The 26,823-nt window shown below is 41.6% G+C and overlaps 1 protein-coding gene across 2 annotated transcripts in view; it reads left to right on the forward strand.

Moving 5' to 3' along the window:
- C16H1orf21 (chromosome 16 C1orf21 homolog) overlaps positions 1 to 26,823 on the forward strand; it is a 253,424-nt gene that overhangs the window by 210,276 nt on the left and 16,325 nt on the right. For both annotated transcript variants that reach the window (XM_027565559.1, XM_027565560.1), the window contains exons 4-5: positions 6,528 to 6,604; positions 14,306 to 14,366. In XM_027565559.1, the coding sequence (XP_027421360.1) occupies positions 6,528 to 6,604; positions 14,306 to 14,366 (138 nt within the window). The remainder of the gene's footprint in view (positions 1 to 6,527; positions 6,605 to 14,305; positions 14,367 to 26,823) is intronic.

Raw genomic sequence — 26,823 nt, forward strand, 5'->3', positions numbered from 1 at the left:
CTAGACACTGAAAAGTGTGTTCTGTTCATAAAGAAGTAAAATCATTCAAAGCAAAGGAGAAGTTGTTTGATTTGCTGTTTAAATAAACCTGTCACTACCTGATGTCAGTTTGCAAGCATTTTTGAGAAATGGATGCTTTTTTGCAGCATTAGTCGAAAGCCCCCAAATGGTAGAGTTCAAAGGATTGCTGCTCTGGGAGGCCTTGCTATTGACTCCTGAGGCAACCCTGCAGAAACCCAAGGCCCAGTTTGAAAACTGCTCTATGGAAGGCCAAGAGGGGGAATTCTAAGCACAGAAGTTTCTTTTCTCTGGAATACAAGTCTTCCAACTTTTTTGAGCTAACGATCATCTAGGATTCTTGTTTAAAATGCAAATTCCTGGGTCCAATCCCAGAGAGGCACACTCAGGAGGTAGTGCATAGGGCCTGGAAATCTGTATTTTAACAAGCATCCCAAATGATTCTGATACCAGTATTGATAGATCATAAAAACACAGCTCTACCAACTGCCTGCTGAAAGGAAAGAAAGAAAAGAAAGGGATTCCCTGGTGGCTCAGACAGTAAAGCATCTGCCTACAATGCAGGAGATGCAGGTTTGATCCCTGGGTTGGGAAGATTCCCCTGGAGAAGGAAATGGCAACCCACTCCAGTACTCTTGCCTAGAAAATTCCATGGATGGAGGAGCCTGGTGGGCTACAGTCCCTGGCATCGCAAAGAGTTGGGCACGACTGAGCAACTTGCCTGCTGAGGGCCCCTTTAATGGCTTCATCTTAATCCCACTTGGTCCCAGTTTATTTTAGGTAGTTAGTTTATGAATGTCAAATGCCATTAAAATGGTTTTTTTCTTGCCACGGGAAGTAATATCTTAGTTGCCTCTTCCGTCATCTCCCAGTTTAACTCTCTGCTCCTGTTCCTGGAGCGCCCCTGAGGTGGCATGGCTCTCTGCCCTCCCTGTCGGATCTGCTCCACCTGAGACTCTGAGCCTCAGCCTTCCTCCAGCCGTTCTTGGTTTTGTTTGCTTGTTTCTTTCTTCAAAGGCAGATCTCTTTAAACCTCTCGTCTAACAAACAAACCCGAAGTGGAAGTTAAATGCAAATATAAAATGGACTTTTTAAAAGATGTATTTATTTATTTTTTGGCTGTGCTGGGTCTTCATTGCCGTCCACTGGCGTGGTAAGCAGGGGCTACTCTCTAGCTGCGGCGCGCAGGCTTCTCACTGCGGTCGTTTCTCTTGTTGCGGAGAATGAGGTCTAGGCACATGGGCTTCAGCAGTTGCAGCAGGCTCAGTAGTTGTGGCACAGGCCCCGTTACTCCGAAGCATATGAGATCCTCCCGGACCAGGAGTGGAACCAGTGTTTCCTGCACTGGCAGATGGATTCTTCACTCCTAGACCACCAGGGAAGCCCTAAAACAGACTTTTGGTGCAAATACAGCGAACATGTAAGCCCATAAATGTTGCAAGGTGTAGGTGTTCTGATAGATACAAAGAACAAATCCAAATAAGTCACATTTGTAAAATAAATAAAGCCCACAATGAAACACCCACTTGAATGACTATAATCCAAAGGAATACCAAGTGTTGGTGGGGAGGTGGAGAAACTGGAACCATCATGTACTGTGGAAATGTAAAAATGGTGCAGTCATTTTGGAAAACAGTTTGCTAATATCTTAAATTGTCAAATATAAACTTACCATATAATCTAGCAATTCCACTCCTTGAAATCCACCCAAGAGAAATGAAAATATATGTCCACACAAAGACTGGTATATGAGTGTTCATAACAGCATTACTCATAATAACCACAAACTGGAACCAATCCATATGTTCATTAATTTTGCATGCATAAACAAAACACAGTATATCCATATGTTGGAGTATTAGCAATTAAAGTAAATGATATACTGAAATATGCTAAAGTATAAATGAACCTCAAGCATTACGCTAAGTGATAATGCCAGATGCAAAAGCTTATATATTATATGATTCCTTTTATATGAATCTAGACAAAGCAAATTTGTAGAGACAGAAAGTAGATCTGGGGTTGCTGAGAGCATAAATGTATGATGAAACTTTGGGGGCTGATAGAACTGTTCTAAAACTGAATTGTGGTGATAATTACACACCTCTATAAACTGACTAATTAAAGTGAAAATGTTAATCACTCAGTTGGGTCCGACTCTTTGCAACCCCGTGGACTGTAGCCAGTCAAGCTTCTCTGTCCATGGAATTCTCCAGGCAAGAATCCTGGAGTGGGTAGCCATTCCATTCTCCAGGGAATCTTCCTGACACAGGGATGGAACCCAGGTCTCCTGATTGCAGGCAGATTCTTCACCATCTGAGCCACCAGGGTGGCTGATTTAGCCCCCACTAAATCATTTAATCATACATTTATGATGGGGAAATTTTATTGAATATAGATTTTATCTCAGTAAGGAAGGTAAGTATTTTTTCTTAAAGTATATACCATAATCAAATAATCAACAATTCTTTGCTATACAAAAGAAATAGAAAGACCCTATAGTTCAAGCATGGCCTGCAGACCCCTGGAGGTTCCTGAGACATTCTCAGGGAGTCTTCAAGGTCGTTTTCCTAATAATAAAGAAGCTATTTGCCTTTTTCATTCTATTGACATTTGCGCTGATGGGGCAAAAGCAGCGATGGGCAAAACTGCTTGTGCCTTAGCACAAATCCAGGCACATCTTATTAGTCATCATAGTAGTGCTATTATTTTTTTTATTGGAGCATAATTACTTTATACTGCTGTGTTAGTTACTGCTGTACAATGAAGTGAACTAGCTATATGTGTACATATCTCCCCTCTCTCTTGAACCTCCCTCTCGCCACCCTCCCTGCCACCCTTTTAGGTCATCACAGAGCACAGAGCTGAGCTCCCTGTGTGATACAGCAGCTTCTGGCTGCTTTACACATGGTAGAGAATGTATGTCAATCCTTATCACCCAGTTCATCCCACCCCTCTTCCCCTCCTGCGTCCACATGGCCATTCTATGCATTTGCATCTCTATTCCTGCCCTGCAAATCGGTTCATCTGTACTATTTTTTCAGATTCCACATGTATGTGTTAAAATGTGATATTTGTTTTTCTGTTGCTGACTGACTTCCCTCTATATGACAGACTCTAGGTCCATCCATATCTCTACCAATGACCATACTTCATTTCTTTTAGAAATGACTCAGTAGAAATTAATTTTATTAACTCTTATGCCTTAGATGCATATCTTTTTATTTTCGAATAAATAAGATGGTTATCTCAGGAAAAGCACTTCTGCAGTTGATTGAGCTGCAAGCTGAACGAGCTGTTGTTTTTTTGAGTCACCATCTCTACTGAAGAATACTGGATATTCAGACTTGGGTATCTGTCACATGTTTTCTCAGAAACGAATGAAGGGAGCCTGTTACTCCAAAGAAAACAATTTTGAGTTATCATTGCTGCTTATCAAATTCAAATGTTCAACCAGAACTAGAAGGTTGGAGAACTTATGTCCACCACCATAAGCCTGACAGTTTTTGTCAAGATTTTTCTTGTGAGATTGATGCTGATTTTAACAAATGTGATTTTTTTTCACACTGTATAATGAAATATATCAAAATTTGGAGAATATAGGTAAGGGGTCTCGATACTAAAAAGTTTGAGGGCTACCGACCTAGTGACTAATGGCATGAACCCTGGGCCCATTCTGCATAGAGTCAAATCCCAATGCTATTACTTGTTAGTTATAGAATCCCCGTAAGTGCTTCACCTCGCCGTATCTCAGCTTCCTCATCTATAAAATGGGGATAATAATGGTACGCATTGCAGAGAAGTGTGTGGGCATACAAATGAGTTAATATGTGTATACTTGTGAACATCAAAATGGGTTGATGTATGCAAACCAGTTAGGACCTGACTTATAGTAAATGCTCCATGATTTGTTATTATTGATTTCTTGATGGGTGGTAACTTGTAAAAAAAAAATACATTATAAATACAAAATAGATATAAATCTCTATGTAATTATATACATAGAAATCTCTATGTAAATATATATATATATATACATATATATATATGTAACTGGGGATCTCCAGCTGCTTTGCCCCTCGCCCATGCCTCTGCCTCACCTTTGGTCTTCTCACTTCCTGGGAAGGCATGTCTACCTGATATCCTAAAGTATCTTTCCCATCTATTAAGTCTCTGTTATATTTGATGGGGATCCTTCTTTCTAGCAACCACATGATACATTTTAAAGGAAGATTTGGCAAGACGTATAATTTTGGAGGGTAGTCTAATAAACTGAATAGAAATAGGATACAAGTGTATGTCATTCTTAGAAGTCTCTTTCCTGCCTTAGCAGTGTTTAAAATTGTGATGCATCACTTAAGTTAAAAGAGTTTAGGAAATTATATGACTAGACAAAAAGTATAAGGTTCTGTCTGCCATATCAAATAGATATTTTTTTCAAACAGAAAAAATCCATTTTCAGTGCTTAATCCAAGCAGACAGAAAGTTTAGGGAGAAAATGACTAATTTGGAGGGAACCGACATCTTCAGTTCTTTAGAGAGACTGCTGCTGCTGCTGCTGCTAAGTCACTTCAGTCATGTCCCACTCTGTGCGACCCCATAGACGGAAGCCCACCAGGCTCCCCTGTCCCTGGGATTCTCCAGGCAAGAACACTGGAGTGGGTTGCCATTTCCTTCTCCAATGCATGAAAGTGAAAAGTGAAAAAGAAGTCGCTCAGTTGTGTCCGACCCCTAGTGACCCCATGGACTACAGCCTACCAGGCTCCTCCATCCATGGGACTTATAGTTGAGCTATTTTTATCTCTATTTAAAAAAGTTAATTATGTGCTGACATCATTCATTTGTTCTACCAATATTTGGTGAATGCCTCCTATGAAGTGCCAGGCTCCTAACCAGGCCCATAAAGAAGAGTTGTGGGTCCCGCCCTCCTGGAGGTAGTGCATTCAAGTTTCCTAATTGCTCTCCCACTTTCTCTGTAAAAAAATAGATGGTTCATCTGTTGTTCTCTGACTGTATCAGCAGAGGGAATAGTATATATTTTATACTTTTCAAATGTTCATGAAAACGGTTTTGAGTTTAGTGTGAGGTAGAGAAGGTAGCTAGACTGCAAAAGGATTGTAATGATTTTTTCTTCTCCTGGAGGATCACAGGCAGAATTACCCTGTATTTTGGAGGACTGACATTATACAGACACTCTGCTGTTTGATGGTGAATAGCAAACAGCCTAGCGTGCAAGTCACTGTAGTTTCTCTGACTGTACATTTCACATGTAGTTTTTCTTACATGGCTTGTGCTATCCTAGGGGAAGTAGGAACTCTTGAAAGAGCTCATTTGAGGACCATCTGTTCTGTGTGCCCTCCCACACCACTCTGCCTCTGGTGAGAATGGTGGGTTGGCCCACAGAACTTTTTACTCCTTGCCCTAGCCCAGGTCTTTAATTATTGCCACACCTCAGGTTACTTGAGTGTATGTAGTCACCTGTTAAATGGGTTTAACATTTCGTTTTGGTGGGTATATTTAGAGAGCAAATTTTAAAGCCTTAAAAAATTTTTACTGGACTATAACTGCTTTACAATGCTGTGTTTCTGCCATATAACAATGTGAATCAGCCTTATGTATATATATATCTCCCCTCCCTCCTGAGTCTCCCTCCCACCCCCACCATCTCACTCATCTAGGTCATCACAGAGCCCCCAGCTGAGCTTGCTATGCTATACAGTAGCCTCCCACTAACTATCTGTTTTACACAGGGTAGTGTATACAATATTTGTTTTTCTCTTTCTAGCTTACTTCACTCTGTATAACAGGCTCTATGTTCATCCACATCACTGCAGAGCAGTAGTATTATTGAGATAGTGTGCTTGCTGATAATATTTGTATTTTAAGATTTGAAGGTATTCCTTTCCTATGTGGCTGGTTGACGGGGAATAAGAGATCAGATCAGGCTAAAAGCCAAAGTACTTCCGGAATACAGGCTAGGTTGAGTTTTATTAATTTAATTGAATTCAATCTCAATATTCATCATTCGTGGAAAATATTAGCTATTTTTCATCATGTCCCTGTCGCTGCAAGGGCCTCGTGCAAACTCAGTAACTTCAATTGTCTTTCACAAACAAAATGCACAAAATTACTTATCCTGAGCAAGCAACCAATGACTGTGATTATACTATTGGTGCTTTTTTTCATACTAGGATCTTCTGATCTTTGATTCTCTTGCTATTTTTAGCAACTCCACCTAAAAATCAAATACTACTCACATGTAATTTTCTAAAAGGAGCCATTTTATAGCTGTTATAAAAGTTCATTCTTCTTTTCACGATAGTGTTCCCTGTTAAAATATCTGGCGGTTCTACCTGTTCTGTGTAACATCTTTAAGGACTTTTGTCTGCATGAGATAACCGGCCGTAAAGGCTCCCAAACAAATTTCACATTTTGGTAATGAAAATTCATGCTCCTGTTTAATTGCTGATTCTTACCTTGTCTTTTCCATGTGTGTTTATGTGTTTCAGGAAAAAAGTGCCAGTTCAAATGTAAGACTTAAAACTAATAAAGAGATCCCAGGATTAGTTCATCAACCCAGAGCAAAGTAAGTTCCAGTTCCTATTTGCCTATTTTGTTTTGAGAGATAAAAACATTTTTAGAGTGAGCTCCATTTTGCCTGCTAGATAACCAAGACTTAAGAAAAGGCCTCAGTAATTGAGACACATGATTTAGTCTAATGGAACATAATAGAGAGTCAAAGCAGACCCACAGTATATGACAGAGCTGACACTTCCCATCAGGTAGGAGACAATGATGGGAGTATCTTCATGACCGTGGGGTAGTGAAGAACTTTAAATAAGTCACAAAGGATACAAATTGTAAGAAAAATGATTAATTTTTATGACTATGATAAAATTAAGAACTTCTATTTCTCAAAATATACTGTAGGAGAGTAAAAGGCCACAAAGGGTGGAATATATTTATAAAACATATAATTAGCAATAGTGGATTCTTTAACAGCTGAGCCGCAAGGGAAGCCCAGGAATACTGGAGTGGGTTGTCATGCCCTCCTCCAGGAGATCTTCCCAACCCAGGAATTGAACCCAGATCTCCTGCATTGCAGGCCAGTTCTTTACTAACTGAGCCACCAGGGAAGCCCAAGAATACTGGAGTGGATAGCATGTCCCTTCTCCAGCAGATCTTCCTGACCCAGGAATCAAACCAGGGTCTCCTGCATTATAGACGGATTCTTTACCAACTGAGCTATCAGGGAAGCCCAGTTAGATTTCCAGGATATATAAATTAACTATGTGAGTCAATAAGTAAAAGATAGAACTTACAGGAAAATAGGCTAAAGACATAAAAGACCACTTGACTGAAGAGGAAAATGAATAGCTGATGTGTCAGGGAAAACTACCTTGTCACACAAGATTGGTAAAAATATAGTAGTCTGTAGACAGAAAAAGTTTACCAGGCTGTGGGACAACCAGCACGCTTAACTCCTGGTGGTGGGAATATAAGCTGGTACAATTACTTTGGAAAACACTTTGTATTATCTAGTAAAATTGTACCTGGGCATACGTGGCTGCCTAGCAACTCCACTCTCAGGTATATACCCTAGAGAAACTCTTACGGAGGTGTGCCTGTAGGCATATTTTGAAATATCCATGGCAGCACTGTTTATATGAACTCTTAAAGTTCTTGAAAGGATGGGACTTCCCAGTGTCCCAGTGGTTAGGACTGCATTTCTACTGCAGCAGACACAGGTTTGATCCCTGGTGGAGGAATTAAGATCCCACATGCCATGCAGCACGGCCAAAAAAAAAAAAACCTTTGTGATAAAACCCAAATGTCCATCAAACATAAAATGAATAACAGAAATGTAGTATAGTCTTATGATGGAAATACTACATATCACTGAAAATAAATGACCTATAGCTACATAGATCAAGATGGAGGGATCTCATGAAATGTCAGAGTGTGCCAGTAAAGTAAGTAGTAGAACCTGCTTATGTACAGTTTCATACATATAAAAATTCAAAAACAGGCAGAGGAAATATTTGTATATACATATATTAAACATATGTATATACACATATTGCTCAGTCATCTGAGCCACTCGTTCTTATGAGTGGCTCAGTTGGTAAAGAATTATCTGCCTGCAATGCGGGAGACCTGAGTTCAATCCCTGGGCTGGGAATAGCCCCTGGAGGAGGGCATGGCAACCCACTCCAGTATTCTTGCCTGGAGAATCCCCATGGACAGAGGAGCCTGGTGGGCTACAGTCCATGAGGTCGCAAAGAGTCAGACACGGTGAGCGATTAAACACAAATGATAAAACAATAAAGACAAACAAGGAAATGAAAAGGCATTAAATTCAGGATAGTGCTTCTTTCTCCTGGATAGAAGACAATGGAACCAAAGGTTCTATCTCTTAATCCAAGTTGTGGTTATATGCATGTTCCTTTAATTATTATTATTTAAAAATGTACAAATAGCATTGTTTCCTTTTCCATGTGTTAAATATTTCACAATTAAAATGTTAGAAAATAATGAGTAGTTTTCTATATTATTCTGAAGCTGAGTCTATCATTTCTGTGACTTTGAAACTGCCTGTCCTTTCTTCAAAAAGGCTATTATCCCAAAGGCTGCAAATCTCTTTTGTGCTGTTCTGCCTAACTATGAACAGATTCCCTAAGGGTACTGATCACATGAGTGAATCTGATACAGTCACTCCCACCCCCAATAAGTTTAATGAGGACATATTTGTAAATTAACATTGTAAGTGGAAAGAGTTGTGTTCTTTGAGTCTTCCTGGGAAGGTGAGACAAAAATAACATCATCACTTTAACCTGGGTGACTGTCTGTAGAATTGCTGCAGCAATGGCCACTGTGAGATGGTGGTTAGGTCTCTTCAGGGGGCGGTCCATCAGCTCAGGGATTTAATTTCTTACTTCCAATGAAAATTGGACATTTTAAAATTCATTTATCATTTACAATGTCAGCCAATTTTTTTTTTCCCAATAATGGGAGAGCCAATTTTTTCACCCTCAGGTAAGTGTTATACTATAATCACAACCTCCCTAATCAACTTCACTAGTAACCACTTTTATCTACACTAATTTTTTCTGCCTCTGGGGATAACAGATATCTGAAGATACTATCGAATCATCTTTTCATCAAGCTGTTATATGTGTACTATTTTTAAATGCTTCTCTTATCTCTGAGTTCTAAAGAAAAGACTCTATTAAGAGAACTAAGGAGAGTTTCTTTTTTCCTTTAGAGCAAATACTTATTTACTTAATTTTTACACACTGAAATAGCATGCTTTGCAGTCTGGCATGTGCTAAAGCTTCCAGAGAAGTTGATTAAATTGGCTGTTTTGTTTACACTAAAATTATGAAGAGAATCCCATTTTTCACATAGCATAATGCCTGTGTGTCTGTGTTTAAAACTGAATCAGATCATTGGGTTTCCAGAATTCAACTAAGAAATCTTTCTGAAGGTCTGAGAGAAAGATTTACTTTTCCTACATACTGATACATAGGATTCAGGAAATTATTATTTATTATGCAGTTGTATGGGCTTCCCTGGTGGCTCAGATCGTAAAGAATCTGCCTGCAATGAGGGAGACCTGGGTTCGATCCCTGGGTTGGGAAGGTCCCCTGGAGGAAGGTATAGCAACCCACTCCAGTTCTTGCCTAGCGAATCCTTTCGGACAAAGGAGCCTGGTGGGCTACAGGGTCACAAAGAGCTGGACACAACTGAGCGATGAAGCACAGCACATGCAGTTGTATAAAATGAGTTTGTTTCCCCCTTGAGTGGAGGGACAATCCCATACCTGCTAACAGCAGATTTATTAAGAATGAAGCCGAGTAGTGCTCACACCTTCGTTTGATGCGCCACGTAGAGAGCATTCTTACTGCCTTTGTAATCTTGGTCCAGTGAACTAACGTCTTGGAACTTGCGTTTTCTCCAAGAAAAATAGAGGTGAAAAATCCTATCTTATAGGACTGGGGCTTAAGTGAAATAATGTATCCCTGGTGCTTATCAGAGTGTCTGACACTTGGTAAGAACGCCTTAGCAATTAGAAACAACCCCAAAAATGCCCTTTGACGGGAAATTGGGTAAAGGAACCGCACTGTATTCACACAGCGGAGTATTAGCAGCTAAAACGAATGCACTGCAGCAATACACAATCCTGGATGCCCCCTAGCAGCATAGCTAGTTCTAGCAACTAGAACAAAGAGTAAGTCCTGAAACATTACACGGAGCATGATACACACTATAAAGTTAACAACAACCAAAATAGGGACTTCTCTGGGGGTCCAAGGGTTAAGAATCTGCCTTCCAATGCAAGAGAGACAGGTTCGGTCCCTAGTCAGGGAACTAAGATCCTGCGTCCCTCGACTACTGAGCACACGGGCTCTAGAACCTGTATGTCACAGCCCACATGCTGCAATTGAGACCTGACACAGCCAAATAGATAAATTAATTTTTTTAATCTAAAATAAATCATCTGCTTTTTTTTTTTAATCATCTGCTTTTTAAGCACATAGAGAGATGGAGTAAAGGAAAGTGGGGACATGATGTTTGAGGTGGAGGAACACAGGCATGCGTGGGAAGTAACTAACCTCTAGGTTGTTGTTAAGATCCTAGCTTTGTTTTCTTTGTTTTGGTTTCATGGGTGCTTAATATTACTATTTTTTAAAAAATAACTAAAGAAATGCAAGTCATGAACTACTAGCAACGGTGTGTCCTGCTGTGAGGGTTAGAGTTGCCCCACTTCCCTGAGGTTTCGTGCTCAGGTTGTGTAGACAATCTGAGTTCCTTCACTTTTGATCTTAAGCACGTGATAAGGACCCCTGAGCCTGTGTGTCCTCCTTCACAGGGATAGCAGACACATTTGCAGAGTCGCTTTTACTAGAGAATTCTTCTCTTGTCCATGGATGCACATATGTCTGAGTACTAACCAAACATCCCCGTTTCCATGCTTTGATGTTTCCAATAATGGAGTTAAGGAAGTTAGTAACAATCACAGAACGTTAGTGCCAAAAGGACCTCAGAGACCTGCTCGCTGTTTTAAAATGAGGAATCTGAGGCCTGCACCTCACCCATGCTAACAAATGGTGCTGTCTCTATGAGGATCACGAATCACGTGAATTTAAATAGAGACCACTTGATTAACTAATTAAATATTCATTACCCTCCTGTTGTATCCAAGGCGATAAATGCTAAAAACTCTAACCCAAAAATTTCTACAGGGAACACAAAACCCTAAAAGTGCCATCTTTATGAAATATCTTGGAGTTTCCTAGGGAAACTAATGGTGCTAATGATAAAGAACCCACCTACCAATGCAGGAGACATAAGAGATGCAGGTTCCACCCCTGGGTGGGGAGGATCCCCTGGAGAAGGAAATAGCAACCCACTCCAGTATTCTTACCTGGAGAAGCCCATAGACAGAGGAGACTGGTGGGATACAGTCTGTAGGGTCACAAAGAGTCAGACACGACTGAAGTGACTCAGCAGGCTGGCAGGCATTTATATTAAGATACATAAACGTATTGTTTGCTCAGTCATGTCCAACTCTGTGTGACCCCATGGGTTGTAGCCTACCAGATGAGATCTTCCAGGCAAGAATACTGGAGTGAATAGCCATTCCCTTCTCCACGGGATCTTCCTGACCCAAGGATCGAACCTGGGTCTAAGATATATATATATATATATATATTATATATATATATCTTATGTATATATAATAAGATATATATATATAAATATCTTCATGCCTTTCCTGTCTGGGACCCAGAGCTATTCAACAAACTCATCTGCTGAAAACTTGGCTAAGAATAGGAAGGATGCCCCCAAAAGTGTCTGAGCAGCCATGGTGGGTACCAGAATATTCATGTTTCCCACTAACAAGAATCCCCCCGGGCTCGCCTTTGGAGCCTGTTATGCTAACTTTAGACACAACTCTAACAAGGTTGCCTGTGCTGCTCTGAAGCATGGCATCAAAGCAGAAACTAAGAAGAAAGTGGAAAGAGGACTGATACCTTCTCTGACAAGGAGAAATGAAAGGAAGAGCTCAAAAGCAGGCAGAGAAAGCCTGGAGTTTAAGGTCCTTTTGCTTAAAGAGAGCCAGCTCTAACCATCTTAGAGGCTCCAGGGCTATCCCAGTATTACAGAAGAGCGTTGTGATTTAAGGTGAGGAGAGTGGCTGCTGGTCGTCAAGTGAAAGCTAAGTAATGTTTGAGATATACAGCTATTCAAGAGTATACGGTTTAGAAGACTTGCATCCAGAGTGGCTCAAATGAACGACATTTTGGCACTTAAAGAAGGAAAGCCATAAGAAATCTGGAAAAACTCAACTTTGCAAAATGGCTTTTCTGTCCACCCAGAAAAAGAGAGGAGACTGTTTAATCTCTGTCATCATCCAAGATTCTGCCCTGCCTGTGTAAAATGCAGTGAGAGAGGACCTGTTTCTGAAACAGGACGTCTGCCTTATTTGAATGATCATATTTGTTGCTGTTCAGTAGTGTCCAACTCTCTGCAGCTCCATGGACTGCAGCACGCCAGGCTTCCCTGTCCTTCACCATCTCCCAGAGCTTGCTCAGACTCATGTCCATTGAACCAGTGATGCCATCCAACCATCCTGTCCTCCGTTATCCTCTTCTCCTTCCTGCCTTCAATCTTTGCCAGCATCAGAGTCTTTTCCAGTGAGTCAGCTCACGCATCAGGTGGCCAAAGTATTGGAGCTTCAGCTTCAACCTCAGCCCTTCCAATGAATATTGAGGACTGATTTCCTTTAGGATGGACTGGCTGGATCTCCTTGAAGTCCAAGGGACTCTCAATAATCTTCTCTAACACCACAGTTCAAAAGCATCAATTCTTCGCCATTCAGCCTTCTTTATGGTCCAACTCTCACATCCATACCTGACTACTGGAAAGGATGGCAAAAATTATATACATGAAAGTGCCTTAGAACTGTGAAAGTTGATGCTGATATCAGATATTTTCATTCTTTTTCTTTTATATCAGAGCTGATATTATTTTAAACCTAGGTCTTACACACAGGGGAAACCTCCTTTAAGCCTTATTATCTGTCCTGGGAGGCCTGAAGGGTTTCCAGTCACTCGTGCCCCTCTCCATGGCCCCTGCAGGGAATGTCAGGTAAGGTTGCCCACCACACCTAGACGAGAGTGGAAGAGGCTCTTCCAGAGCCACTCCTCCCCCCACCCCCAGCCACTAAACCAGTAGGCAGTAATGTCAAGTGAAAGAAATTCTGGATCATGTGTCTCTTACCCCAGCATCCTGAACCGCCTTGGAACACCCACAGCTCTTTGCCAGGTCGAAACTACTGTCATTAAGACCACATTGCCCCCAAGTCCTTCCCCTCCCATCCGTGATCTTCTCTTCTCTCCTTACCTTCTTAGTTTTGCCCCCACCAACCATGCCCATCTCGCTGAGGATACTGTTAAATAGCAAAGAACAGGGAATCAGGGCCGAGGGCTGCTCAGACATGCCTCCTCACTTACTCCACATTACAGTGGAATTTCAGTTCCAAAAAGGCACATTTGCTGTCACCAGTATCAAAGACGTTTAGGGGCAAGGTCAGGTTCTTGGCTCGTCTGCACCCAGCGCACAGCCATACAGTCAGCTGAATACCGTGATCACACCTTTGTAAAATACACATTTTAATATCATAATTAGGATATGTTTTTTAATGAATCTTTTAAAAAATATTTATGTATTTTATTTTTGGCTGCACTGGGTCTTAGTTGTGGCATGCGGGCTCTTCCTTGTAGAGCACAGACTTAGTTGCCCCAGGGCATATGGGATCTTAGTTCCCCGACCAGGGATCGAACCCACGTCCCCTGCATTGGAAGGTGGATTCTTAACCACTGGACTGCCAATGAAATCCCAGGATATATTTTCTTGTTATACTTACACACAGCATTGAAATATGCCACGTGCTGCTTACCTGTCCTTTTTGTTTTAATTACAGATGTGTATCCAAGGGAAAAAAAAAAAGGGGCACACACTTCCCAGTAATACCAACATAAATAATATGTACACTGAAAGGAAACTGTGTTCCTTAAGTTGTGGAAACTGATAGGCTATTATGAAACACATGTGTAGGATTACTCTCATGACATTTAGCCTTAGTATGACTTCAGAGCACTTCAGTGGAAAAGTCTGCAAAAAATAAATGACTGCCCCAAAGTTTAGACGCTCGGCATTTTTGACCTGAGGGAACTGGGAAACATTGAAAATATGCACTTAACTACTCTTTGTTTTTCAGCATGCACATCTCTGAAAGCCAACAAGAATTCTTCAGAATGCTGGATGAAAAAATTGAAAAGGTAAGAAGTAAAGTAACTGCATATTTCAAGGGGACTGTTGCCTCATGAGTTAAGAGTAACAACATTCTGGTGTCTGTGGTACAAAGCTGTTCTTGCAAGGGGATGGTTAGAATTAACAGCAGTCACCCCACACACACAACTCAGAAGGTGGCTGTGAGAAGGGTTAATGTATGACTGAGCTTCCCAGGATCCTGGGCTATGGCTGATCTTTCACTGAAGCGTGGAAACTCAGAGTGAGACTGGTGAGAGCCTTTGCCTAAAAAGTGTTGCCATCATTGTGTGTTGTCCACCCCTGATGCCCTGCTCTGTTCTCAGGCTGCAGGCAAGGAGGTCCTTAGTGCCTGCTTACTACATGCCCAGGGCTTCTCTGACTTCTTTACAGATGTCACAAACATGTTGCAGTCGATACCTGCTTGAGGGAGCTGGCCATGAGACAAGTAATACGTGTATTTTACAAAGAAACTGAGGCTTAGAATGCCTGAGTATAACTTAGCCAGGTTTGCAAAGCTAATAGCAGTAGAGTTAGAATTCCAGCCCATGTCTGTCTGACTCCAAAGCAGAACCTCCAAGTCACTTCTCCATATGGGTGTGGATTTTATAATGACGGGAAGATTCAAAGTTGATCCATGTGGAAATTTAACCCATATTTATGCTCTCAGAGTGCCATATGCAAATCAGTTGAATGAAGAGTAGAATATGGTAATCATTAAAGGTTTGCATGCTCATAGAATTTCAATTTATCACTGCAGGGAGTGAATTTTAAATGCTAAAGTCATACATCTGAGAACTGTAATTTGAAAGCCTTATTCTAAAGAAGAGTTAAATTCTAAATTCAGAACATATCCCAACTATGGTTAAGGCATCACAGACCAAGTTTACTTTTGAAATGTTTTCCATTTTAATTTTTATTTCTTTTTTATGGTTTGTGGTCCTTGAGTATTTCTTCATGAATTCCTAGGTTATGTATTTATCAGTCAGTGGAAGATAATGAAGAAAGTCTTAAATTGATCTTTATTTCAGTAGCAGACTCCACTCTGAGGTAGACCCCTGCCCCAAAAGAATCATTATGAAATTTTCTAATGTACCATTAAAAGACCAGCATATATTACCAATGTAAAAAATAGAAATGGGTAATGAATTAAAATAATAATTTAATCTATAGTGTTCATCGGCTGTGCTCACATACTCATTTGAGTATATATTTTTCTTTTTTACTTTTAGTGAAATTTTAGCTTATGCATGACTTTTTAGATTGAAAACATCATCTAAGAATAATTAGCAATTTTCACATATTGATTCAAAAGCTGACTAACTTGCTGATAGCATTTTGTTTTCAGTAAAGAGAAACCTAAAAAGAAACATTTTGTTCCCACTCTAATGGTGAAGAGTTTTTTTCTCTGTTTGGATTATTTCTCCTGCACTAACATTTTGGCAATAAAAATATATGCTTATTAGTTAGAGGTAATCTGCAAAAATTGAAACCTAAATTGTAAGTTATCTTTTTAAGCAACATTTATAAACCCTGAAAAAGTGTTTAAAATTATCTAATCTCTTTCCAGTGTGTCTCCATAATTGAAATTCTACCTCTTGTTACTCAAAACTGAAATTCATTGTTCTCATCTGGAATTCAATTTCCTGTCTTACTTTGCATCTAAGGTGTAGACAGTCATGTGTTTAGTGCAACAAAAGCGAAGTTGATAACTTGATCATTTGTTTGGTGTAACTTTCCTTGGACAAAGGAGAATTAGATTCAGCATAAACAGTGTTCCCACTATATATTGAACACATTCATATTCAAAAAAGGAGCGGTTATATAATCTGTGATTATTGCCCAGTTACAGGTTTCTAAGGGAGTTTTCTATCAACTCTGAGCCAAACTTTCCTGTTTCTCCTCCCTTACCTAAAGTTCATCCTTCTGAATTTTGTGAATATGCTATCCTTTGTATCATCTAAATATTAAGCCTCCCTCAAATTAAAATATTTTGTCATAATTATATATGTTTGGCCTAATATAATCTTCACAATAGTTTACATAACCAAAATTGGAAGTTGCATTCTTGTGAACTATTTTGCTGACTTTTTAACCATTGCTGAGTATTTCTTTGCTCCAATTAGCATGTGGACAATCATAAATGCAATTCAAAACTATTCTTTAGGTTTTATGTTGTTGTTGTTCAGTCGCTAAGTTGTATTCAATTCTTTGCGACCCCAGGAACTTCCACGTCCCTGTCATTCAGTATCTCCTGGCATTTGCTCAGACTCATGTCCATTGAGTCAGTGATGCCATCCAACCATCTCATCCTCTGTCACTCCCTTCGCCTTTTGCCTTGACTCTTTCCCAGCATCAGGCTCTTTTCCAGTAAATCAGCTCACCTCATCAGATGGCCTAAGTATTGGAGCTTCAGCTGTAGCCATGGTCCTTCTAATAAATATTCAGGGTTGATTTCCTTTAGGATTGACTGGTTTGATCTCCTTGCAGTCCAAGGGACTCTAAAGACTCTTCTCCAACACCACAGTTCAAAAGCATCACTTCTTCCGTGCTCAGTCTTCTTTATGGTACAACTTTCACATCCATACATGACTACTGGAAAAACCATAGCTTTGACTAGATGGACCTTTGTCAGCAAAGTAATGTCTCTGCTTTTTAATACATTATCTAGGTTTGCCATGGCTTTTCTTCCAAGGAGCAAGCATCTTTTAATTTCAAGTCTGCAGTCACCATCCGCAGTGATTTTGGAACACAAGAAAATAAAACTTGTCATTGCTTCCACTTTTTCCAAATTTATTTGCCCAGAAGTGATGGGACCAGATGCCATGATCTTAGTTTTTTGAATATTGATTTTCTAGCCAGCTTTTTCACTCGCCTCTTTCACCTTCATCAAGATGCTCTTCAGTTCCTCTTCACTTTCTGCCATTAGAGTGGTGTCATCTGCATATCTGAGGTTGTTGATATTTCTCCCGGAAATCTTGGTTCCAGCTTGTGATTCATCCAGCCCAGCATTTCACATGATGTATTCTGCATAGAAGTTAAATAAGCAGGGTGACAATATACCACCTTGAGGTACTGCTTTCCCAGTTTTGAACCAGCCAGTTGTTCCATGTCCAGTTCTAACTGTTGCTTCTTGACACACATACAGGTTTCTCAGGAAACAGGTAAGGTGGTCTAGTATTCCCATCACTTTAAGAATTTTCCACAGTTTGTTGTGATCTACCTAGTCAAAGATTTTAGTGTAGTCAATGAAGCAGAAGTAAATGTTTTTCTGGAATTCCCTTGCTTTCTCTATGATCCAATAAATGTTGGCAATTTGATCTTTGGTTCCTTTGCCTTTTCTAAATCCAGCCTGCACATCTGGGAGTTCTCAGTTCACATACTATTGAAGCCTAGCTTGAAGGATTTTGAGCATAACCTTACTAGCATGGGAAATGAGTGCAATTGTCCAGTAGTGTAAACATTCTTTGGCATTGCCCTTCTTTGAGATTGGAATGAAAACTGACCTTTTCCAGTCCATGGTTCCTGCCGAGTTTTCCAAATTTGCTGACATATTGAGTGCAGCACTTTAACCGCATCATCTTTTAGGATTTTAAATAGTTCAGCTGGAATTCCATCATCTCCACTAGCACTACCTTTGTTTGTTTTATGGGGTTGACTTAAAAAATTAAACTCAGAGCTTCATGCTGAAAATTGGACTCATTCTGAAAGGGCTTGATTTTTGAGATTTAATTTTTCTCTGGATTCCTTTTTTTCTTCCTTAAATTGTTAAGAAGCAAAGCTGAGTGAATCTGTAGTGATTTAAACCTGCCCTTCCTTGATTCATCCTTTGTATTTATTGAATGTCTCCAGGGCATGATACCTCTCCTCTCCATACCAAAAGAAATCTCTGCTCTGTCTCCTCAAGGTATATGCAAAAGTACCATTGATATAAGGAAACAAAGATGATATTTATTGTGAAATTTCGTATGGACGACTCTACTTCCCGAGTGGCATAGTGGTAAAGAATCCACCTGCCAATGCAGGAGACACAAGAGACATGGATCAGGCAGATCCCCTGGAGGAGGAAATGGCAACCCACTCCAGTATTCTTGCCTGGAAAATACCATGGATGAGGACCCTGGCAGGCTACATGGGGTCGCAAAGAGTCGGACACAACTGAGCACGCGCACATGTACACACACACACACACACACACACACACACACACAACTTCAGAAATAATCATGGTGCCAAGCTGCAGTTTACCTCTGCACCACAACTGGGCAAGCAGTATTGTAAGAAGTTATCTGTGGCAAAGAAAAGCAAGAAGCAAAAATGAATTAATTATTTAGCACTTATGAGTACCAGGCATTATGCGATGACTCAGGATAGAAAAACAGGAAATGGGGGATACAAAATAAGTAGGAAACAGTCCCTTGCCTTGAGGAGCTCAGTTCTAAAAGCAAATGTCTTTGAAAAGGTAATTATTTTAAGCATGGAGGAGTCCTTCACCCAGCACCCCCACCTCCACTATCACCGAGAGTCAGGTGTTCCTTTATTGAATGCAGATGTTTCAGGAGTCAAGTGCTGAAACTTGAGGTCCATGAACCAGGCAGTTAGGATTCTTTGGCCACTTGACACCGTCTCACTCTGCTGGCATGAGGAAAGCGAAGACACTGAGCTGCATCTGAAGATGACCATGGGAGCAATTTTTATCAGGAGAGCAATGAGAGTTCACAAGAGCATTATAACCTCTGATCTACATTTCCTTTTCCTTTTGGAAAGTGAAAATCCTGTGAAACAATGAGAGCACCTCATTTATCTTTACCTCATTATTTTTTACTCAAGTACTTACCTGTTGTTCTGTGACAATCTGTAGTTGTGCCTGACAATTCACAGGCTCCTGAATCTTATGTAAAGTGATGACATTTGCCTAGTATTGCATCTTAAAGAAAATGACGGTTCACTGCAGAGGAAGATAATGATTTTAAACTTGTCTTTCAGTATAATCAGAGGAGAAAGAAGAGATCTAGATTATTAAAACGTGGCCCTGTGGAGGAGTTTTTGAATATGATACCAATGACAGATCGCATCAGATTTTAATATATGCTTTCTAAAATAAAATATTTAAATTTACTTGTAAGAAGAAGAAAAAGTAAATACATTTTTAAAGTATCTGCCTTAAGAGTATCTTTTCCAGGCAAACACAGGGATTTATATTTTGTTTTAGGAAGATTTAAGAACAGCAGCCAATGACTGGGAAATCTTTTGCCTTCTGAAAGAGAACTCTGAATATTAAATAAAGAATGTCTCGGCACAGAGCTATTTGCATCTAGTTAGTTTTCCTCAAGCAAGGCATCTTAAGTGTTGCATCATGGGCATCTTTTGGGAATTTTGTTAAAGTTATAAAAACACTCCCTATAAAAAGGCACATGCTATCATATACACAACATTCTGAAGTAAAACTTTAGAGTTTATATCTCTCTGGAGCCTGCCCTTGGTCCCCAGGCAAAGAACCCGTGCATTTCACTGGTATGCTTTGCTCAGATCCAGGGCCCGATGACACCCATGAGCACCCATGAGTCTCATCAGCATCTCATCTTATTCATGTGTATCTCTGACTTAAAAGAAAATTAGGAAACCAAGCACAGATTAACTCCAACACAACCCTGTCTGCTTCCTTTCTCATCTCCCTTCTCCTCTTTGAAAACAGCTCATAGTACTTCACCACCCCCGCCCATGGGTGAGCCGTCAGCGTGCACTGCACTTCACATATTCCTGTACAATTTTAAGACTCTGCCTCTGTTGACCGGAACTATTCAATATGACATTTTGAGGAAATGTCTGAGAAAGAGCAGCGTGTGGATTTTAAATCAGCTGATTTTTAAAGATGCTTATCTGTAGACCTCTACATCTATGGCAAAATCATTTATACTCAGAAAATGTTTGGGTTTGTGAAATGGCCTGAGTTCCTTGGCCCCAGAACTAGTTGGTGAGAAAGATCACGATAAGTCTGCATTTCTAAGTTTATTTCAAGGGCTCCTTTTCTTAATATTATGTCAGAACTCCGTTATGAATCAGTGTGTCGCAGATCAAAAGGTGTTTGCTTTCCATCTGGTGAAGAGACTGACTTGTGTGTAATTATGAGCTGTGATTCTGGGTTCTATGTATAAACCATTCCTGTAGTAGAGAGTTTAACCTCAGAGCTGCTGTAGAATCGAAGATGCTGTCTGGCACCGGCAGGTGATGATAGGCTTTACCTTCAGGCGGTGCATTTAGAGGTTTGCCCACCAGTGATGGGAAACACGGGACTGTTTTATCAAATCCTGAACAGTGTCACCCGGCCTGCCCCATGTGTACAGATGAAGTCATAGCTTATCCCTCCCAGCCAGCTTGCCAGTTCTGATAATAACCCGGACCTTCAACACTGGCAAAGAGATGCTTTTGGCGGCCTGCGTATTTTGGAAGTGGGCTGGGCTGCCAGTATCATTGCTTCGAACAGTTCCTTGCTCCACAGCAAACACAACAGGGCCCTGCTTTTGCTAATAACCCGACCATTCCTGTGTCTCCTTTCCCTTCATCCCCCGCCTCGCCTACTCTCTGCCCTGTATGCATCTTGCCTCATTCATCGGCCAAATTAAAGCTGTGATTACAACGGTAAGGACGTGACTCAGCCCTGTTTTGTTTCTCTCCCTACTACATAGCTTTATGCAGGTGACTTCTTACTGGAATTCAAGTTGAAATGTACCACGTACGTGCCTGCGTGCCGTCACTTCAGTCATGTCTGACTCTTTGTGACCCCATGGACTATAGCCCGCCAGGCTCCTCTGTCCATGGGATTCTCCAGGCAAGAGTTCTCGAGTGGGTTGCTATTTCCTCCTCCAGGAGATCTTCCCCACCCAGGGATCGAACCTGCATCTCTTACATCTCCTGCATTGGCAGCAGGTTCTTTACCACTCATGCCACCCACTTAGTCACGATGGTAATAGGTGCAGGAACCACTGGTGATGTGTATGCACACCGTGGGCTTTGAGGATCCCCGCGTTCCCCAGCATCCCAGGTAGCTACTAGTCATGGGGGACACAGCCGAGGAAAATAAAGCGGGCGGCAAGCCTAGAAGAAACACAGCACAACCAGTCTCCACTCACTCTCTTTTTTTCTGGAGGGCTTGATTTTCAGAGAATTCTCGAGGTTCTGTCAGCCTGGCACCTGAGAGAGTAGCAAAGGAGAGAAGAGTGCAGGTTCCAGAACAAGGGAGTACAAGAATGCAGACAAAAACCATGCCTTTTTTATGAATGTGGTGAGGCTGACTGTGCTCTGAGCTCGGCGGCAACATGGGGCACAGCTGGTGAATGGTGCCGTTTTGCTGGATGTGCAAGGGAGGACCGCCCGAGAAGCCCCTCAGCAGGGAGACAGTGACGCAGGCTTGAGTCATTTTCTTGCCTGGTTCCCTATTGGCTTCTCCTTCCCATCCTCTTCCTCGGCTGTCTGCTTCCCTTCCTCCCGTGGCTTTTCCACTCTTCGCCTCTAGCAGCCAGGGGACATTGCTTTAGCCATGCAGAGAACACCAGGAGACAGAGAGAGGAGAGTGCCAACCTCTGTAACTGCTGATGTTTTATTAAAGAATCTCGAAAAGGACTCGAAGCTTTACACAGATGGTATCCTAAGGACGAACACTGGATCTTATTCGTGTGTGTTTCCCTCAAACCTAGCAGAAGGCCTAGCAGAGGGTTAGAACGCGTTCTCCCCAGCCGTGGGCCCAGGACACGCACTCCTCGCTGCGCTCCGGGCCTTCTCTCCCTTGTATCTGGCTCGTTCACTGCCCTGTGCCTTCTGCAGGCAGGGACCTCCCATCCGTAGCTGCAGTCCTCTTCCTGGCCAAATGCATGTGCTTCCTCTTCTGAAAGCAGTCCTGCTTCCTGTGCCTTTTCCTCACCCCTCTGTGTAGGAAGAAAGGAATGGAACCAGCTTGTCATACTCTCCTGTCTCTGGTTGGCTAGCCCATGGAGCAGGAAGAGAGTCAAACCCAACATTCTCCACTCTCTCCATCTGTGACTGGGTGGGCCAGTCGCCATCCATTAGGCCTCGCTGGGGGACGGGAGGTAGGCGAGGGAATAAGGAGAGGTTGCTGGGTTCTCTAATCCAGCAAGAACTCTGATTCTCGTTGACCAACTTCTCTCAGTTAAAAACTGTAAGGAAAGGAGGTGTGTGCTTAGCTCCCAAAACCTCTAGCCATGTTCAAAACAAATTCTAGGGTATGAGAAATTTTTTCAGAACAAAGAGCTCTAAAATTTGTCTGGAAGGCACATCTTTTTCAAGAGGCATATCAGGGCCCAGTGGCTAAGGCTCTGCTCCCAATGCAGGGAGGTTCTGTCCCTGGTCAGGAACTAGATTCCACATGCCATGCCACAACTAAAGATTCTGCATGCCTTAGCGAAGATAGAAGACCCCATGTGCTGCAGCTAAGACCTGGTACAGTCAAATAAATAAATCAAAATTTAAAAAATTTAAGGCATATGGGTTGAAATCCCAGACTTGCTAAAGCCATTGTCCTGAAGGAAGTGAGTCTTAAAGGAGACGTATGAGGCTTCGTGTCCTACAGGAAGTGAATCCTAGGGGGAACCCACGGGTCTCCAGTCCACCAAGTGCATTCCCCTGGTGAGGGGCGAGGGCGTGGTATTGAAATCTTAACTCTTAATACATGCTGCTGCTGCTGCTAAGTCACGTCAGTCATGTCCGATTCTGTGTGACCCCTTAGACGGCAGCCCACCAGGCTCCCGTCCCTGGGATTCTGTAGGCAAGAATACTGAGAATAGACTAATTGAAGACATCTCTTTGAATTAAATCCATCAAGTGACCTGGAAATCTTCTGCAAAAATACCACATATTTTTATAGTGTTTCATTTTATCATTGTGAGGAATCAGGTATAACCGGGGAAATTGTTATAATATTAAGTGAAAAAAAATTTTAATTGTGTCTATCATAGGACTGAAACTATATAAAAATGGTACACATATGGTCAGAGATTTAAGTGAAACTTTGAAAGCCTTCTGATTTATTAGGAAGACAGGTTTCCAAGAAAATTTTTTAATTTAATTTCAATTTTGATTGATGGTTTTCTTATAAAATAAGAACAGTTTTATAAAATGGCCTTTTGGAGAAGTCTGGTCCCATCTGGAGAGAAATCTTTCTTAAAATGAAAATCATATCTGCTGTTTGAGCTCTTAGGAAGAGGGCCTCTGAACCCACTGATGATAATTGTATTTTCTGTGACAAGAGTGGGCAGAATAGAGCCTATGGGCCAAATCTAGCCCACCAGACAAGCATAGCTTTTATGTGTTTAAATGGTTGAGGGGAACAAAATGCAGAATAATATTTTCTGATATGTGAAACATTATGTGAAGTTCCAACTTCAGTGTCTACAAATAAAGTTTTCTTGGAACACAACCATGCTGTTTCTTTTACTTTTATCTTTTGCATTTTTGGCTGCCTTCATGCTTATAGCTGAAGTCGAGTTGCATCAGAGACCCTTTGGAATGCAAAGCCTAGAATATTTACTGTTTGGCCCTTCACAGAGAAAGTCTCCAATCCCTGGCTTAAGACATGGCCCGGGGACATGGCATCCCGAGTCCTGTATCCTTGCTTTGCTCTGTCCTCAGTCTTGCTCACCTCCTCATGGGGAAAAGAAAATCATTGAAGTCACCTGAGTGCCAACATCTAACAAAACTTGAGAAATAGCTCCCTTACAGCATCTAAAATATCCTCCTTTTTGCCAGTAGAATGAAGATCTGGGTTTAAGAAACACTTCATGTGTGCTTGCTCAGTCGCTCAGTCATGTCCAACTCTTTGTGACTCTGTGGACTGTAACTCACCTGGCTGGATTTCCCAGACAGGAATACTGGAGTGGGTTGCCATTTCAGGGGATCTTCCTGACCCAGGGATGAAACCTGAGTCTCCTGAGTCTTCTGCATTGGCAGGTGGATTCTTTACCAATGAGCCTCTTGGGAAGCCCAATAAATACTTCATGGGGGTTTTTTAAGCTGTTTAGTTAATACATTCTCTCTTGAAAATGAAAAGGTCAGTCTACTAGGATTCTTGTCACTGTGCTTATTATCATGGTAATCATTCCTATATATGGTCAAAGAAGCAGTCAGAGGCTGTCATACTCCTCCCATTCATTACTAACGAGATCTTTTTCCAATTGAAATAATAACGTGCGAGTCTAATTAGAATAAAGCTCATTACAAACAGGCATGGCCATTAATGCCTCGATTGAGGCATTAATGAAATAAGCCGGGGGAGGAGACTTGAACCGCGCAGCTAATTATGTCTGCTTTTCTTCAGCATTACCTCAAAACTTGTTATAAATTGCTGTTGGGCTGTAAACGAAAATGCTGCTGAAACACTCCCTGGTTGAAGAGGCTCTGACACTTGCAGCCCCAAGGAAGAGGTGGGGGATTGGGGGGCATCTGCTCCTGGCCCACAGCCCTACAGGAGGAGGAGTGAACAGCAGCCCCTGGGGGTGTCCTGCGTTTCACTGTTCCACTCTTTTCCTGTCTCCTCTGCATCATCTTTGTTCTGGATTCTGGCTGGTAGTTCACACATGTTCAAGGTGTGGAATGCAGCTTTCATGGCCCTGTATTCTTGGTTCAAGGATGGAGCTTAAATGTCAAGATTCCCACAGAAACTTAGATTCAAAGTTGCTGCTAGATGGTGATACATGGGAAAATTTCTGTGGGAAAAGGCATTTGATGGACAGAGAATCAGGATGGCCCATTAAATTCTGCACCGCAATACAGCTGGGGCAATCGTGTTTCATTAATCAAGACGTTCTTTAGTGCCCAGAAAGCCAGACCATCCCCCAGTGCAGGGTAAGAGGCTTCCAAAGAAGGATGACTGAATCAAGGAACAGAAACTCAGTAAGCCCACGATTAGGAAGAGAGAGGAGGAAGATGAATCACGTAAAGGAAGCAGGCAGGAGGTAAGAGAGTTAACATAATGCACAGTCCAGAAACCTACGGAGGTTCCCAGTGTCCTTCAGAGGGGTATGGGGAGAGGAGGAGGAATTCTTCATTTGTCAGGTAGCCTGCTTTATGATGAGCTTAACAACGCATGTACTGTGCTATGCCCAATTGCTACAATCATGTCCAACTCTTTGCGACCCCATGGACTGTAGCCTGCCAGGCTCCTCTCTCCATGGAATTCTCCATGGACTGTAGCCCGCCAGGCTCCCCTGTCCATGGGATTCTCCAGGCAAGAATACTGGAGTGGGTTGCCATGCCCTCCTCCAGAGGATCTTCCCTACCGAAGAATCAAACCAGGGTCTCCTGCTCTGCAGGTGGATTCTTTACCACAGGAGCTTCCAGGGAAGTGTGCTTCCATATAAAAATAAGCCTTGTTAAAGCAAACTTCTCTGAACTGCACAAGGATTCCATTAACTGTTCAAAAAGACAAAGATGAGAGTGCAGTTCTCCTCGGTTCCCTTACTCTGCTGCTCTCCCCGGGTGCCCCTTCCCAGTGAACTCTTTTACTTTATCAGCAAGATAAAAAACAAAGATGAATAAGAGACGTGCTCTGTTCTGCACCCTGTAGTAAGGGAAACAAACATTTGGGCTACAATTACTATAAGGCGTGGTGGTGGGATGGAAGGACCACCGAGAGGGGAAAAGACCAAGTCTCCCTAGAGCTCTTACTTGATGATGTTGGAACATGATCATAAGACTCAGTAGCTAAGTGAAGGCGGGGGCTTCGCTCTCATACTCCCTCCTTCTCAGCCTTCTCTTGCTGTGCTGTGCTTAGTTGCTCAGTCGTGTCGGACTCTGCGACCACATGGACTGTAGCCCATCAGGCTTCTCTGTCCTTGGGGATTCTCCACACAAGAATACTGGAGTGGGTTGCCATTCCCTCCTCCAGGGGACCTTCCCAACCGAGGGATCGAACCCAGGTCTCCCGAACTGCAGGCAGACTCTTTACTGTCTGAGCCGCCAGGGAAGCCCTTTGGATTTTAGTAAATTTACCAAACTGTGTGACCATCAGTACAACTCAGTTTTAGAACATTTCCATCACATCAGCAAGATCCCTCCTGCCTGCTTACAGCCAGTCCCCTTTCCTACCTCCAGCCCCAGAGAACCAATCTGTATATATATTTTTTAAATGTATTTAGGTTTTATCATTGCTATTAATTAACAATAGCAATGATTGCTGTAATAAGGGTGTGAACAACTTTATGACTCATAATACATATTACAAACTACTTTCCAAAGCAGCCATACCATTTTACGAGACTGTAGAGTTGCATTTCATTGTATGCTCTCAAGAATTTTTAAGTAGTATCTAATTGTTTTCCTTTGTATTTTTTGATGACAGAAACAGACCATTTTTTTATTTGTGTGTTTACGGACTTTATTTGTTCTGTTTCCACTTTGTGCCCTTCCCTCTTACTGAGATCCTCTTAAGTTAATTTTTTATTGGTATGAGCTTCTCAT

This window comes from Bos indicus x Bos taurus, chromosome 16 (assembly GCF_003369695.1).
Source record: "Bos indicus x Bos taurus breed Angus x Brahman F1 hybrid chromosome 16, Bos_hybrid_MaternalHap_v2.0, whole genome shotgun sequence".
NCBI classification, from domain to species: Eukaryota; Metazoa; Chordata; class Mammalia; order Artiodactyla; family Bovidae; genus Bos; species Bos indicus x Bos taurus.